The following is a 14,521-nucleotide window of genomic DNA, read 5'->3' on the forward strand; positions in this document are numbered from 1 at the left end:
TGCTAGGCTTGCAAGTTGCGTGTCCTGAATACAGATTTATGTTTATACTTTTACAAGAATTTTGCGATTCATTTTGTCACATGATTTGTTGGCTAAAATCTTTCAACACACCTGAATGTCATATGTTTGCAAGCATTTTGGATTGTCATGAAGTGCTAGGTTTAAATTACAATACAAGATATTCCCAAATTTATTACAATCAAGGGAACACACAGAGTTAATAAACGTACGATCCCTGCAACTTGCTTTGTAATAGCGTAACTTATTTCAATAACTAGTTTCGTCCGCTCTATTTTTTTATTTACTTCTAAGTCAAACTTAGCTAGTTTGATCAAATTTGAGCAACCTAGATCAGGCCGACGGCAAACATTCAAAGAAGTCAACGTGTTTCTTGGACGGGATGGCGAGCATTTTGAACGACGTCGGGATCGGCGGGACACTGACCTCAAGCAGGCCCTCGAGCACCTGCACCACCGTCCCCATGCTCGGCCTCGCCCTCTCGTCGTCCTGGACGCACCAGCACGCGACCTTGCACGCCCTCTCCACCTCGGCCATGTCGGCGTCGCCGCGGACCCGGCCGTCCACCGCGCCCGTCAGATCACCCCCGCCGGCGAGCAGGCTCGCGGCCGCCGCCGGGAAGAAGTCCACCGTGCCGTCCGGCCGCTGCCTCGTGTTCCTCCGGCCCGACACGACCTCGAACAGCACCATGCCGTAGCTGAACACGTCGGCCTTGGCCGTGACGGCCGTGCCGGCGACCCACTCCGGCGCCAGGTACCCGGCCGTGCCCCGCACGGTGGGGAGCACGCGGCTGGCGTCGCGGCCGATGAGCTTGGCGAGCCCGAAGTCGGCGACCTTGGGCGCGAGCGCGCCGTCGAGGAGGATGTTCTCGGGCTTGATGTCGCAGTGGATGATACGGTCCCTGCACTTCCCGTGCAGGTAGTCGAGCCCCCTCGCGATGCCCAGGGCCACCTGGTACCGTGCCTCCCAGCTCAGGTGGCTGCTGCCGGTGGTGGCCCCGAACAGGTGCCTGTCCAGGGAGCCGTTGGGCATGTGCTCGTAGACGAGCAGCCGCCTGGTGCCCTCGCAGCAGAAGCCGAGCAGCCTGATGAGGTTCACGTGCTGGACCGTGCCGATCGTGCTCACCTCCGCGCGGAACTGCTTCTCGCCCTGGAGATGGCCCTCGAGTTTCTTCACGGCGACCGGCCTTGGAGCTGCGCCGCCGTCGGCCAGCGACAGCGAGCCTTTGAACACCGAGCCGAAGGCGCCGGCGCCGAGCTTGTCCGAGAAGTTCTTGGTCGCGAGTTGCAGGTCGCGGTACGTGAACGCCACCAAGGCCCTTCGACCACCCTCCTCGCCCTCCGGCTTCTTCCCCGGATGACGGCGATTGAGATAAGAGCAATGATGGTAGCTGCAGCGACGAACCCCACGACGGCGAGTCCGACGACTAGTTTCCGGCTACGGTCGCCGGCGCTGGAGAACTCGGACGCGGCCAGGCGGATCGATATGGTGCTGCCGACGGTGGCCGCGCCCATGCCGCTCGTGTCGCGGAGGTTGATGAGGTCGCCGTGCCACACCGAACAGCTCCCGTTGTAAGAGTAGGCCGTGCAGGAGCAGCTGCCGATGCACGCGCGCTCGCAGTCGCCGGCGCTCGCGGCCACCGCGCTCCGCGCGTCGCTCGGCAGCCTCACGTTGTCCATGGTGTAGAACCTGTCCTCGCCGCCGTTCACGTCCCGAGCGCCACCGCATCGCAGGCCGGCGTCCCTGGCGCAGCCCGACGTGTGGTCGCCCTGCGCCCACTCGAGCGGCCGCCGGGGGCGGAAGCCCCGGGGGCAGCTGCAGGACGGCAGGGCGTTCTCGGCGCACACGCCGGACGGCCCGCACAGCGCGTAGACGTCGCACTGCGCCTTGGGCTCCGACCAGAACTGCTGCCACTCGCCGTTGCCGGCGCCCTCCACCCACATGAGGAACTTGACCTGCCCCGCCACGTCCATCCGGAAGTGCGCCACCACGGCGTCGCCCTCGACGTGGTAGGCGAAGTAGCTCTCGTTGCCGGCGTCGACGTAGCCGAAGGCGTAGGGGAACCCGTGGGAGGGGTCGGCGGCCGTCATCTCCGGCACGCCAGTGAAGATGTGGCCGGCGGTGCTCCAGTTGCCGCTGGTCCAGTACTGCTCGCTGCCGTTCCAGTTGAGCAGGTACTGGCTGGTACCGCGCGGGTCGAGCTCCAGGGAGAACATGCTCGGCGACGGGTCATTGTAGCCTCTCCACGCGACCAGGCGGTCCACCTTGCCGGTGAGCCTTTTGCGGCCGAGCTTCCCGCCGGGGAGCCAGGTGTCGGAGAAGTGGTCGAAGCTCTGCCACAGCACGGCGCAGGTGTTGGAAGCTGCTGCCAGGACAAGGTTGCCGGTGTCGAGGATGACGCCGACCGTCGGGACGGCGGAGGAGGCGATGCTGGTGACGTTTGTTGACCAGATTGGGGAGTTGCGATGGTCGAGAAGGACCATGTTGCCGTCCCTTGCTATGGAAAGCTGTGAAGACTCGAGGTCGGTGATTGGGGCCTCTCTGTTTGCAACCCACACGATGTCGCGTGCTGAGATTTGGTTGTACCGAATGCCCACGTACCCGCGTTGGGAGGAGTTATCTGTTGCATATGCAAGAAAAGGGTCACAAGGTGATCCAACGATAATTCACACACTCATATATCATTTTCATCCTGCAGAAATGGTTATACTCTCTCTCTCTCTCCCCCCCCCCCCTTGGTAAATACATATAGTTTAGACTTGAATCAAGTCATATCTATTGACCCTATTAAATCATAAACTTGAACGGTGGAAAGCACTTCGGATTTGTGCCAAATACCTCAACTACTACTCCCTCCGTTCTGAAATATATTGCATTTTTGTTTGTTCTAAATTAAAATGTTCTAAGTTCGACAAAGTTTATAGAAAAATAATAATATTTTTAATATCAAATGAGAATAATTAGATGCAGTATGAAATGTATTTTCATAATTTACTTATTTATACGTTAGAGGCTAATATTTGTCTATAATTTTGGTCAAACTTATACTATTTTGACTTAAGACAAACCAATATATCTTATATTTCAGGACGGATGGAGTAGTCAGCTATGAAAAATCCATATTATTGGAGAGAATAGTAATATATGAATCAGCATTCAAAGTCGCACAATATTTCAAAGTTGAAGTCTGACGGATGGAGTTTGAAGCTTAACGGGTACGAAGTGTTAACGACCAATTCATAGTTGTGTACTTATGATGTACAAAGTTTGATGAATTTAATTCAAAATTGTGACTAACCCGATGGAAATCTTTTATGGTGCACGATACCATGGTATATAGTATAGCGAAGATCTAACACTTCATTAGTAAAGGTAAGTTTATAATTATTTTTCAGTTATAAATGAAAATGAAGAGATCGAATTAGAATGTCCAAATAAAATGGGTCCTGATTCCATTAATATTTTTTTCCCATAATACTCTTATACAGTTATACTACCTATAGATCCGATACTATTTACATATACTATCTGGAACTTTTCAGTAGTGTATAATTAATAAACGTCATATATTTCTATACTAGTCATTTTCAAGCACTAGTATGGACTAGTATTGTGCACCATAAAGACCTCTACCGATGTTAGCTTAACCTTTCAAAATTATCTGCTTCCATTTTGTTCTAGAAAATTTTCTTATATGTACTGTTTTCCATTTAGGTTTAGGAAAATTTCTTACATGTACAGTTTTCTTTTTGTTTTAGAGAATTACTAATATATATTCTTTTCCTTGAATAATTGTTTTTTCTTTGGGTGGTGATTATTATATATTTGCCATGTGTGATCTCTAATCGGGGTATAGGATAATATAGTGGTTTAGCCGGGGTCCCGGAGCCCTTTTCCCGGTCTGCCCCGGGTCAAAATGAATGAGTTTGAAAAGCTATGATGTTGCTTTTCATCATTAATTTAAGGTAATGACTAGTTTTAGGGCGGCCGTGCGATTGCGCGTCGTTACGGCCACTTGCATCTTCTATCACTCGAGATATCCATGTGTCCTTAAAAAAAAATCCATGTGCGGTGTGAAAAGTTATCCGCTAAGCGATGATGCCCAAACCACTCATTCATTTCGTCTCTCTCTCTTCCGTCGGAGCCGATGGAGACCACGGGCAGCCTGAGCTCCATGCTCCGCCACCGCAGGGAGGCCCAACCACCGCGCTCGCACCTGGAGCTCCACTGCTCCTCTCACTGCGGCCGCCGGGGGTGGGGTTGATGGCAGTGGCGGAGCGTGCAGTCAATCTAGGAGCAACTCCAACAGATTGATCTTCCTCTTTCTTCTTTCTACTTTTTTCAATATAGGGGATTGATGTTGAAAAAACTACTCCAGCAGATTGATTTTCCATCACCCTTTCCTCTTTATTTTTTCTCAATCCCCAATAATTCCTTTCCAATCCTCAATAGAAAGAGGAGACATCGCATCTCCCTTTCCATATAGAAAGGGGGGAAAATCAATCTGCTGGAGCACTTCTTTCATATATGTTGAAATTAAGAAAGGTGATTTCTCTATATGGTGAGAAAGAGGAAAGGAGAAAATCAATCTATTGGAGTTGCTCTAAGGGGCCCGGTTGCTACAGTGTCTAGGACTGGGCGACTGCCTGCGCCCCGGTGGCGGCGTGCCCCCTGCTTTGTCCAATGCCGGACCCGGTCACCACCGACCCACGAATGGAGGCCAGCGGCGGCGGCGCGGACTGGGCGGGCGCTCGCCCCCCGGTGGCTGCGGCGCGGACTTGGACGAGCGCCCGCGCAGAGTCACCGCCGGCATGCTCCCTTGCGAGCCGTCGCCACCGCGCATGAAGCGGGTCCCGCTGCCCTAGATCCGTGGTTGGAGGAGGTAGATCCGGCTCCGGCCGCACATGATCTGTCGCCACCGACATCGGAGGAGGCTCTGGTGTTTCAGAAATGCCTCGCCGCCACCGTCCTCGCCACCACACGGACTTCCGACAGCCGGCTCTGGTGGCAGCGCGGCCAGGCAGAGGACAGAGGACGGGAACTCGTCGGCGAGGATGATCTGAGCGGCGTGGCCTACCTGCGAGCCGTCACGAAGGAGACGCCTCCGGTTGTGGCCGTCGACGATGCCGCTCCTGGCGCCGCACTTCTCCATGGCCAGTTATAACATCATCATTGACAGGCTCGTAGTCCCGGCCGAGGGAGCAGGTCCTAATCAATGCCTGGCCATCGGTCTAGAAGGGGCGACGCTGTTAATTTGAGTTTCAGGTACGAAGCTTTAGTTTGGTTTGAAATGGTTGTCTGGTTCTTATTCACGTCGGCATAAGCATTTCAGTACTTTGCAATAGCCATTTCTATCAAAAAATAGAAGCATTTGCAGTATTTTACTATAGAGAATTATATCAGTTACTAGAAGCATTTCATTACTTCCCAGTAGGCAAATCCATCAAATACTAGAAGCATTTCAATACTTTCCAATAAGCAAATATGTCAAATACTAGAAGTATTTTCAGAACTAGGCAATAATATTTGTAGGAATTAGACAATAATATTGTTCTTTGATAGGCAATAATATAGGTTATAATAGATATTTTTTTCTGCAGAAAGAACTCCTCTAAAATGCCTGAACCTCTGAGCCTTGCTCTTCGGCACGACGGGACACGGCACTGCCCAAGTTTAAGCATTCGGTTCAGCATCCGATCTCGTCGCAACACTGCCCAAGTTTAAGCATTCGGTTCAGCATCCGATCTCGTCACAGCGCGGCATCCTAAGCCCTCTCCATTCCCCCTCCATCACAAACCGTGAAAGTAAGGTATTGTTTTTTCAAGGGTAAAGTCTGTTTTTCAACCCTGAACTATCACGATAGTCCGATTTTGGCCCTTGAACTACGAAACCGGACATCCTACACCTCCAACTAACGAAACCGTTTGAAAAACAACCCTGGCTCAGCCAAAGGCGGTTTTGCTACAGTAAAATTTCCGAATTTCTGGAATTTCACACCTCTCTCAATTAAATAATAAAGAAAGCATAGTTAATATTGTCTAAAAATCATGATATTTTTTTAGGAGGTAGATAAAAAGACAAGGAATTTATTTTGGATAGATGTGATACATTAAACATAATGAAATTTGAATTATAAAATTTTAAAAATGGGTAGAATTCAAAATTTCTTGAATTTTTGAGTTAGCTAAACCTTTGATAAAAATGAAATAAAAATATGATAATTCATGATTTTTTATTTAGTTTAATAAGGTATTTTTTATTGGCCCAAGTTTTTATGAATTTTTTTGAATTCCTTCGCAATGCTCAAATTTGAATCAAATTTGATTCCTCAAATTTTAATTTATGAATTTTCTATAGAACTTGGGCCAATAAAAAGTGTCTAACTAAACTAAATAAAAAATTATGAATTATCATATTTTTAATGCATTTTTATCATAGGTTTAGCTGACCTAAAAATTCAAGGAATTTTGAATTCTACCTATTTTTAAAATTTTATAATTCAAATTCCTTTATGTCTATTGTAGTACATCTAGACAAAATAGATTCCTTGTCTTTTGATCTACCTCCCAAAAAATATCATGAGTTTTAGACAATATTAATTATGCTTTCTTTATTATTTAATTGAGAGATGTGTGAAATTCTAGAAATTCGGAAATTTTACTGTAGCAAAACCGCCTTTGGCTGAGCCAGGGTTGTTTTTCAAACGATTTCGTTAGTTGGAGGTGTAGGATGTCCGGTTTCATAGTTCAAGGGCCAAAATCGGACTATCGTGATAGTTTAGGGTTGAAAAACAGACTTTTCCCTTTTTTCAATGACATAGTGGTGATCTATTACTCAGGCAAAGTACCATATCAAATTAGAGGTGTCAAATTAGGCTGCCGAGCCTACATTGCGCATTCCTTATGTGTTGCCATTTTCTGTATTTTTCAATTCAGGGATGTGCATTCCATAGTTTCTGGATTCAATTTTTTTACATCACCCTTGAGGCATTAATATGACTTTAATCAGAGCTGAGCAAGCGGCCCGGCAAGCTGAGCAAGCGGCGTGGAGGGGCGCAACATGGAGGGGCACGAGCGGGTCTGTGCTGGGACAGGTGGCGTGGAGGGTCCGGCAGTGCGGCCGCGACAAGCGGAGCGACATGCGCATCGAGCAGCACGGAGGTGCATTCGTCCAGACTCCTGAGGTGTGCGTGCTTTTATTTGGCATCCTCACATTTCCCTTCTAGGGTTAGTCTCTCTATCCTATGTCACTTGTGTTTCCTCTGATCCAGCGATTTTGCATGGTTGGGAGCATAGATCGGAGGTAGAGAGGCAAGAGGACACGTACAAAGGTTCCCCATTATTTCTATAAATTTTCATCGATGCTCTTCCTTTTTTTTGTTGCGAAGTGAACTGGCTTTGGGGAATTTTTACAATATTTTTTCTTCTCTAATTTCTTCTTATGCACCGCCTGTCTTTGACTGTCAGTACCACAAAGTAGAGATCAATCTACTTTATGCTAAATCGCTGGACATTTTTTTAGGCAACTTATGCTAAATCAACTAGCATTTTGGTAAAACTCATAAGCATTTTAATTTAATTACAACTTGTAGGCAGCTTAAGCTAAATCAACAAGTAAATTATTCATATTAGCTAAGTTTTTTCTTGTTTTGGGTAGTATTATTTTTCCATATTTTCATGAATTATCTATTGGTTCTAGTGGAATTCATTATTAGGCAACTCTAATATGAACAAGCAATTTATTCTTTTAGATTAGCATTTTTGTGTTCTGGCCTTGGCATTTTCTCATATTACAACAGTTTGCCATTTCCGATATGGTTATCAGTGTTTGTAAAGAAAACTGAGTACCTACCATCTTTTGTTTGTACTGATTCAAATTCTTGCTTGGTTCTAGGTTCTAGAGGTGCGAAGACTTGTTTTTTATATGTTTGGACAGTCCCTTCTTGTTCGAAATGTATTATGATGTCTGATGTATGTGTTCTTTTCAGGGGGGTGTTGAGGGGTTGTTGATGTGTTGGATGACAGTATGGTGTTCTGAGTTGCCTCAGCATGTATGTTTTAATTTGCTCCATAGTCGTGTTTTAAGATACCTAATAATATTTTGATGCTTCTTTAAGCCTGAAATCAAACAACCTGATACCTGATCAATTCACTACATTATATTTATAGGTCATGTGCAGCTAAGGTAAAGTATAAGCAGGGTGTATCTAGTAGTTACCTAATGACCGATGAAACAATATTATTGTAAATATGTTTTATTTGCTTGTATATTTATTCTAACTTGCTTTGGATCAATCTGTTTTATTTGCTTGTACATTTATTCTAAATTGCCTTGGAGTTTATTGTGATATGCTTTTAACTTTCAACAAAAGTGCTTTTGCAATTGTATGAGAAAAATATTATCAAAATATATTGAAGTGAGATCTTGTTTTGATCGTTTTGATTGGGGCAACATAATGGTGCAATTGGATTTTAATTTTGATGCTCGATTATAAAGTTATAGCTTTTTTAAATTTGAAATTGATATGCATGCGTTGATGTCATCTATTTTGTTTGGTAGTGCATGTGGAGTCAGCCATAGAGAAAAACGCAATGCAGCTGTCAGCCTTTTTTGCCGAAAAGGGAAAAGCAAGTTACATTGTGTTTTGACTTCCTTAAAATAGACCGCCCAAAGGTGTAATTTAGCCAAATCCTTAATTTAATAACATCAATCTTATATTTCTAATTTCTTGAACTTTTATTCAATGATTGTCAAGATAAAATATTTGACCGACTGATAATAAAATCCAAAAAAAAATTGTATGCGTTCATGATTGGAGAAAAGCAATAAAGATTCGGTAATACTCTAACTTCTATACAGCGTGGAGTGGGAGGCCTTGGAAGCACCGGTTGTTCGTGGGGCGACGCGTGTCTATTTTTGTGGGACCCAACACCGGCCCCGTAGAGAGACGGCCGACGCGAGGCGTGGATTTCTCGCGCTGACATGCCACCGCCTCGCCTGCGCGGCGGACCCCGCCGTCTCCGGGCGTCCGCCGGCCGCACTGATTCGCCGAGTGGGGCTTGCGCCGCTGCCCCCGCCGCTGCCGCCACGGGTTGCCGCTGCCGCGCCCCCGCTGCGCCCCGACGCTGGCTCCGGCGGTGGCGTCCTCTCTCGGCGTCGGCGCCGCGGGGCACCTCCGGGCCGGGGCAGAGCACGAATGGCTGTGGGACTGCCGCGGCAGCGGGGCGAGGGATTACGCCAGGGAGATGGAGGCGGCGGTGCGGGTTGTGCAGGTGGCCTGGGCGGGGCGGAGGGACGGCGGCGGCCTCACCCGGGCGAGGAGGCGGGGCATGGCGGAGGTTCGCGAGGAGAGGGGCAGAGGGCGAGCAGGGCGGCGGCGCCGGGGCGACATGGCGGGGCACGGCGGAGGGTCGCGAGGAGAGGGCGAGCGGGATGGCGGCGCCCGGGCGAGGAGGCGGGGCACGGCGGAGGGTCGCCGGGAGAGGGCGAGCGGGGCGGTGTGGGTGCGGGTGCTCCTGCGGAGGAGGCTGTGTGGGCGTCGACGCCGGGGATGGCCGAGGACGTGACGTGCGCGGCGTTGGGGTGCGAGCTGAGCGACCACGGTGCGCGCATGGCTCCGCCGTCCGTGCGCCGCCGCTTCGGCCGCGCCCGCGCTGCCATCCCCGCCTCGACCGGTCCCGCGCCGCCACGCCGCCATCCGCGCACGGGGGAGTGGAGGGAGAGACGGGAGGGGGAGGGAGGGGAGGGCAGCCGTGCCGCCATCCGCGCACGGGGAGGTGAGTGGAGGGAGAGACGGGGCGCGGCGGAGCGCGCTGATGTCCTAGTACTACAGATAAGACGTCCGATGCGTCGGACGCCTATCTCAGCGAGCCTCGTCTTCCCATGATCCCATCTCCATTATTCTATTCTCGGGATTCCTTCCTTCCCACTGTTGCTACGACAGCGACAACGGTCCGCCCCACCCACCTGTGCACTTACCGCTGCCTGCCTGCTTCTCCTCCTCGCTTCACTTCTGAGCAATCTTTGAACGAGCGGCGACCGCAGCAGCCAGCAGGGGTTCTGGAGACGGGACTAGGCCATAGGGAAGTACATGCGCAGGCCAAGCCCCATCAAAACCCGCACCCAACCCGCACTCAATAAAGACCCAACCCGCCCCAACCCAATAGATCCTAAAACCCATTCCCACCCATACCAATTAGATCCACGTCAATATCCGATCCAAAAAACCCAAAACAACCCGACCCACTAGCAGGGCTAGGGCTCGGTGACGGCGAGTACTCGTGACTCCACCCGAGTCCTCCCGCACAGCATGGAGGCTCTGCCCGTCCATCGCCGTCGCAGTCGCAGGGCGCGGGAGCACAGGCTGTCATCTTCGCCGGCCACCCTCCTCGCTGGCCAGCTGCTCGCCGCCGGCCTGGCGCCCGGAGATGAGCACGTGGCGCGCGGCGTCCGTGTCGTCAGCGCTGTCGGTGACGAAGGCCGTGGCGGCCCCGGAGCCGGCGCCGACGCCAGAGTTGAGCCTGGCGAGCGCGAGGAGCTGCGGGGAGAGGCCGAACACCAGCAGCCTGCACGGCACATGCGTGGCGACGAGGGAGCGGAGCAGTGCGAGCTCCTTAGAGGCGCAGACCTGGAGCGGCTGCGAGCCGAGCCCCTCGGCGACGGCGAGCATGATGCGGCGCATCTCATCACGAAATTCGGTGCGGTCGACGGCGCCGCTGTGGTCGGCGTCGAACTGCTCGAAGACGGCGTCGTAGAGCGCGGTGACCTCGGCGGGGAGCGGCGCGGGCCGGGCGGACCCGAAGCCGGCGCCGTCGAGGAGGCGGAACGACTCGAGCGTGCGCCGGAGCTCGGCGCGCGACAGCACGCCGTCGCCGTTGGCGTCCAGCGCCGCAAAGCGCGCGTCCACGCTGCGCGCGAAGGCCGCCTCGTCCGCCATGAAGGCGCGCACCGTCGAGCCGTCCAGGACCACCACGCTCGTGGCCGCCTTGTTGCCTTGCTTGCGGGCTGCTGGGGAGCTAGCTAGGGGAGGGAGAGCGGTTTGGTTTTGCTCGCTGCGGTTGTTTGGTCGCTTTGACGAGACATGTTCTTTAAAGCTCTAATTGATGGGTGGAGTGCGCTACCGTAATAACCCATGGGCAATCCATCTCTAATGGTGCGGGTTGGGGTGGGTAGGTAAATTAAATTTATGGGTTGGGTTGGGTTGGTTATATATCTTAATTGGCTGTGGGTAGGGATGAGTTAGGGGTGGGTTTCAACCCATTAGCAGGGCTACCCAGCCCCATCAAAACCCGCACCCAACCCAATAGATCTTAAAACCCATTCCCACCCATATCAATTAGATCCACGTCAATATCCGATCCAAAAAAAACCAAAACAACCCGACCCAGGGCCAGCGCAGGGGGAAGGTGTCCGGGGAGGTCGCCGTCATGGAGGTCCCCGGCGGCGCGCTGCTCAGCGTCCGCACGCGCTCCCGCACGCTCACGCTGCAGCGGGCGCAGAGGCCGCCCGACAAGAGGGAGGTGGGCGAGGTCGTTGGGGAGTACCTCGAGCTCCGGAGCCGCAGGCTCGAGAAGCCACACAAGGAGCAAAGCTCCGCGCTGCAAGCCTTATTCGAAGGGCCAAACGCGGGTGGGGGGGGGGGGGGGTCGTGTTTCGTCCGGCAGGCAGCGAACTCCAAGCCGGCGGTGAGACATCGGGGACGGCGAGGCTCCATTGATGTTGCACTACAATTTTTTTAATGTTGCAATAATTGATTCGAGATGTTGAGGTCAAGATTTATGTTACTATAGGGGTGCTCTTCTTGCTGGTTGATTTTGTGAATGCAGTTTTTTTCATGTTGCACCTGCATAAATTTGATGTTGCAGTAACCTTGTTTTGATGTTGCATGAATTTTAATGGATGTTGCATGGAACAAAGCTATGGTGTTGCGGCGGGAATTTTAATCTTCACATCCAAATATGTTTATGCGTTTCAATATGTATTTTTGATGTTGTAAACATTAATTTTTTATGTTGCAAGAGTCTATTCTAAATGTTGCGACGGAGCGTCCGATGTCCGGATGCTAACAGCCCCGAAATAAAGATTTCAACAAGACAAAACTTGAGCGAGTCCACCCGCTGAGCATCGTACGCGAGCATATCCCAGGTAAGCGGGGCGCGCTCGTCAGTGGCTGGCGTTTAGCTTAGTTTGTGGGCCCACCTCTTTCCTATGCTAAACTTCTATAGACCCTAGCTATAATTTTTGGAATTTGATTCCTTGAAGGGTACGTACCTGGCTGGAAAAAGCCGAGCTCGAATTTGCCACGTTTGGACACCAGACTCTGGCCACCGTACAACGCCTGGCCGTCGGCGATGGTGTCATCAGCTGCCCGCGACGGAGCTCCATGCAGGAACAGAAAGGCGAGGAGCACAAGCACAGGGGAGGAAAACTGTCCACAGTTCGTCACCATGGTTCAAGTACTCGACAAGAACACTAGCTAGACGGCACTAGAATAGCCACTACTCTACTAGCTAGGTAATGAAGACATCTTTTTTTTGATGGCATCGATGCTAACAGGAAGGAAAAAGCAGAATGAAAGAAGAGGAAAAGGATCGGATGGTAGAGTCGTGGGAGGAAAAGCAGCTCCGATCCAATGGTCCAGCCGTGGATGCATGTCACACATCTTCCTCAAATAGAGATATAGCACTGGGCCGGGGGTCAATTCTTCAGCTGTCCAGCGGTACCACATTGTCGACTGTATGTCCAATGCTACCAAGGGACCTACTCCTACCATCGGTATTTCTTCGTTCACTTATTTTCAATGATTCAATCCATCCTTTTCACTCCTTTATACCTACCTCTCCAACACGCTGCCCTCTCTCTTCCTCCGGATCCAGCGTCAAACCGTCACATACTCGCCTCCCTAGTCCCTAAGGATGGATTCGGATGGCTGAACATCCGAATTATCCGTATTCGTATCTGTTTAAAATGTAAATATGGATATCCGTATTCGTATTCGATTTTAATATGGATGTCATATGGATGCATCCGAATCCGATTTTGAAAACTTTTCTCTATCCGATTCCATATTCGTATTCGAGGAATATCTGATCACATCCGTATTCGTCTGCATCCACAAAGAAAAAGTGACTAGTGAGACAATTTTAAACTTATCTTTATACCTAATTATTTAATGATGTATACTATTTAAATTATTTAGAAAGCTAGATAACTAATAATATATTTATTAAAATTAGTAATAATATAAAAATTAACTTTAACTATTTAATACATTTATTTCATGATTAAAATTATTTTATACGAGTCAAATTAATTAATTATTTAATGATAAAATCTTTTTTATATATCTTAATTATTAAGTATTTAAATATTTATTTATTTTACCTTTAAAATTAGTATTATATATTTAATATAAAAGCTATATATAGATAATTATATTATTTTTTATTAGTTATCTTCTAATCCTTTACTCCCTACGTGTATAATGATTTTGATCTACTATAAAATTTTGTCAATCTACTATAAAATTATTGACAAAATAAACTGATACTCGTGATAGCTCTATGTTTCAAATCGAGAAGGTATCCGGGTTCGAATCCGGATTCGAACTATCTGTTTTGTATTCATATCCGATGAGATCCGCATTCGTATTCGTATTCAAATTAAAATGTGGTAAAAGGTGACATTTGGATCTGATTTCATCCGTATCCGATCCGAATCCATCCTTACTAGTCCCTACTTTTCCTCGTCCAACTGCCATTGCACCAAATGCCACGCTCTCTCAAACTTTGTTTGAACACGTCCTAATCACATCTAATCTATATATGTATTAGGAGGACTAGAAAATTAGTCAATTATACACTGTTTGGATCATCTAAGACCAAACTTTAGTCCGGATTAAAGTTTAGGTGACTAAACTTTAGTCCATACTTGTTGAGGTTTTTTACAGCGCACAATACTACCGCTTGTGGTAGTATGTAAAAGTCCTCTACCTATTTGGGTCCATGGACTAAACTTTAAATGGATCACACATATATATAGAAATATCATTTTTGCCCTTGTCTGTTAATGCTGATGTACATGCATGCACATAGTGAGGCGTAGTTTGATCTTTTCGCAGTTCGTGGGTTAGTTTAGTCCAAATTAGGTGGGTTTTGTGGGTTAATGGACGAAACTTTATCCACCTATTTGGATCACTTAATGGACTAGACTTTGGGCCTAAAGTTTAAGTGTATGGATCCAAACGGAGCCTTAGTTCATTGCCCACCCTCATCTAGATACCATTAAAAGAAAGGAATGCAAATTGGCTTGTAGTCCAATGGTAGGACGGTCCAGTGGGACGCTACCCACCAGGATTCAAATCCTGGTGCTCGCATCTTTTCCTTGGATTTTCCTAGGATTTACCGGTGTTACACGTTAAGTGGTAAGCGACGTTCCCATCGATGACGAGGCGCCAGTGGTGACTTCGGGTTAAGTGGTAAGCGACGTTCCCGTCGATGACGAG

General features: G+C 49.1%; 1 protein-coding gene and 1 pseudogene across 1 annotated transcript; both read right to left on the reverse strand.

Annotated features, from left to right (window-relative positions):
* Positions 1 to 160: 160 nt before the first annotated feature.
* LOC120698262 lies at positions 161 to 12,642 on the reverse strand (annotated as a pseudogene).
* Positions 10,385 to 11,446, reverse strand: LOC120647456. The gene is made up of 2 exons (XM_039924258.1): positions 11,402 to 11,446; positions 10,385 to 11,113 (listed from the first exon to the last, which is right to left on the reverse strand). The coding sequence occupies exons 1-2, from the start codon at positions 11,444 to 11,446 to the stop codon at positions 10,385 to 10,387; spliced, it is 774 nt and encodes a 257-aa protein (XP_039780192.1).
* Positions 12,643 to 14,521: the final 1,879 nt, after the last annotated feature.

This window comes from Panicum virgatum, chromosome 1K (genome assembly GCF_016808335.1).
Source record: "Panicum virgatum strain AP13 chromosome 1K, P.virgatum_v5, whole genome shotgun sequence".
Classification (NCBI taxonomy): Eukaryota; Viridiplantae; Streptophyta; class Magnoliopsida; order Poales; family Poaceae; genus Panicum; species Panicum virgatum.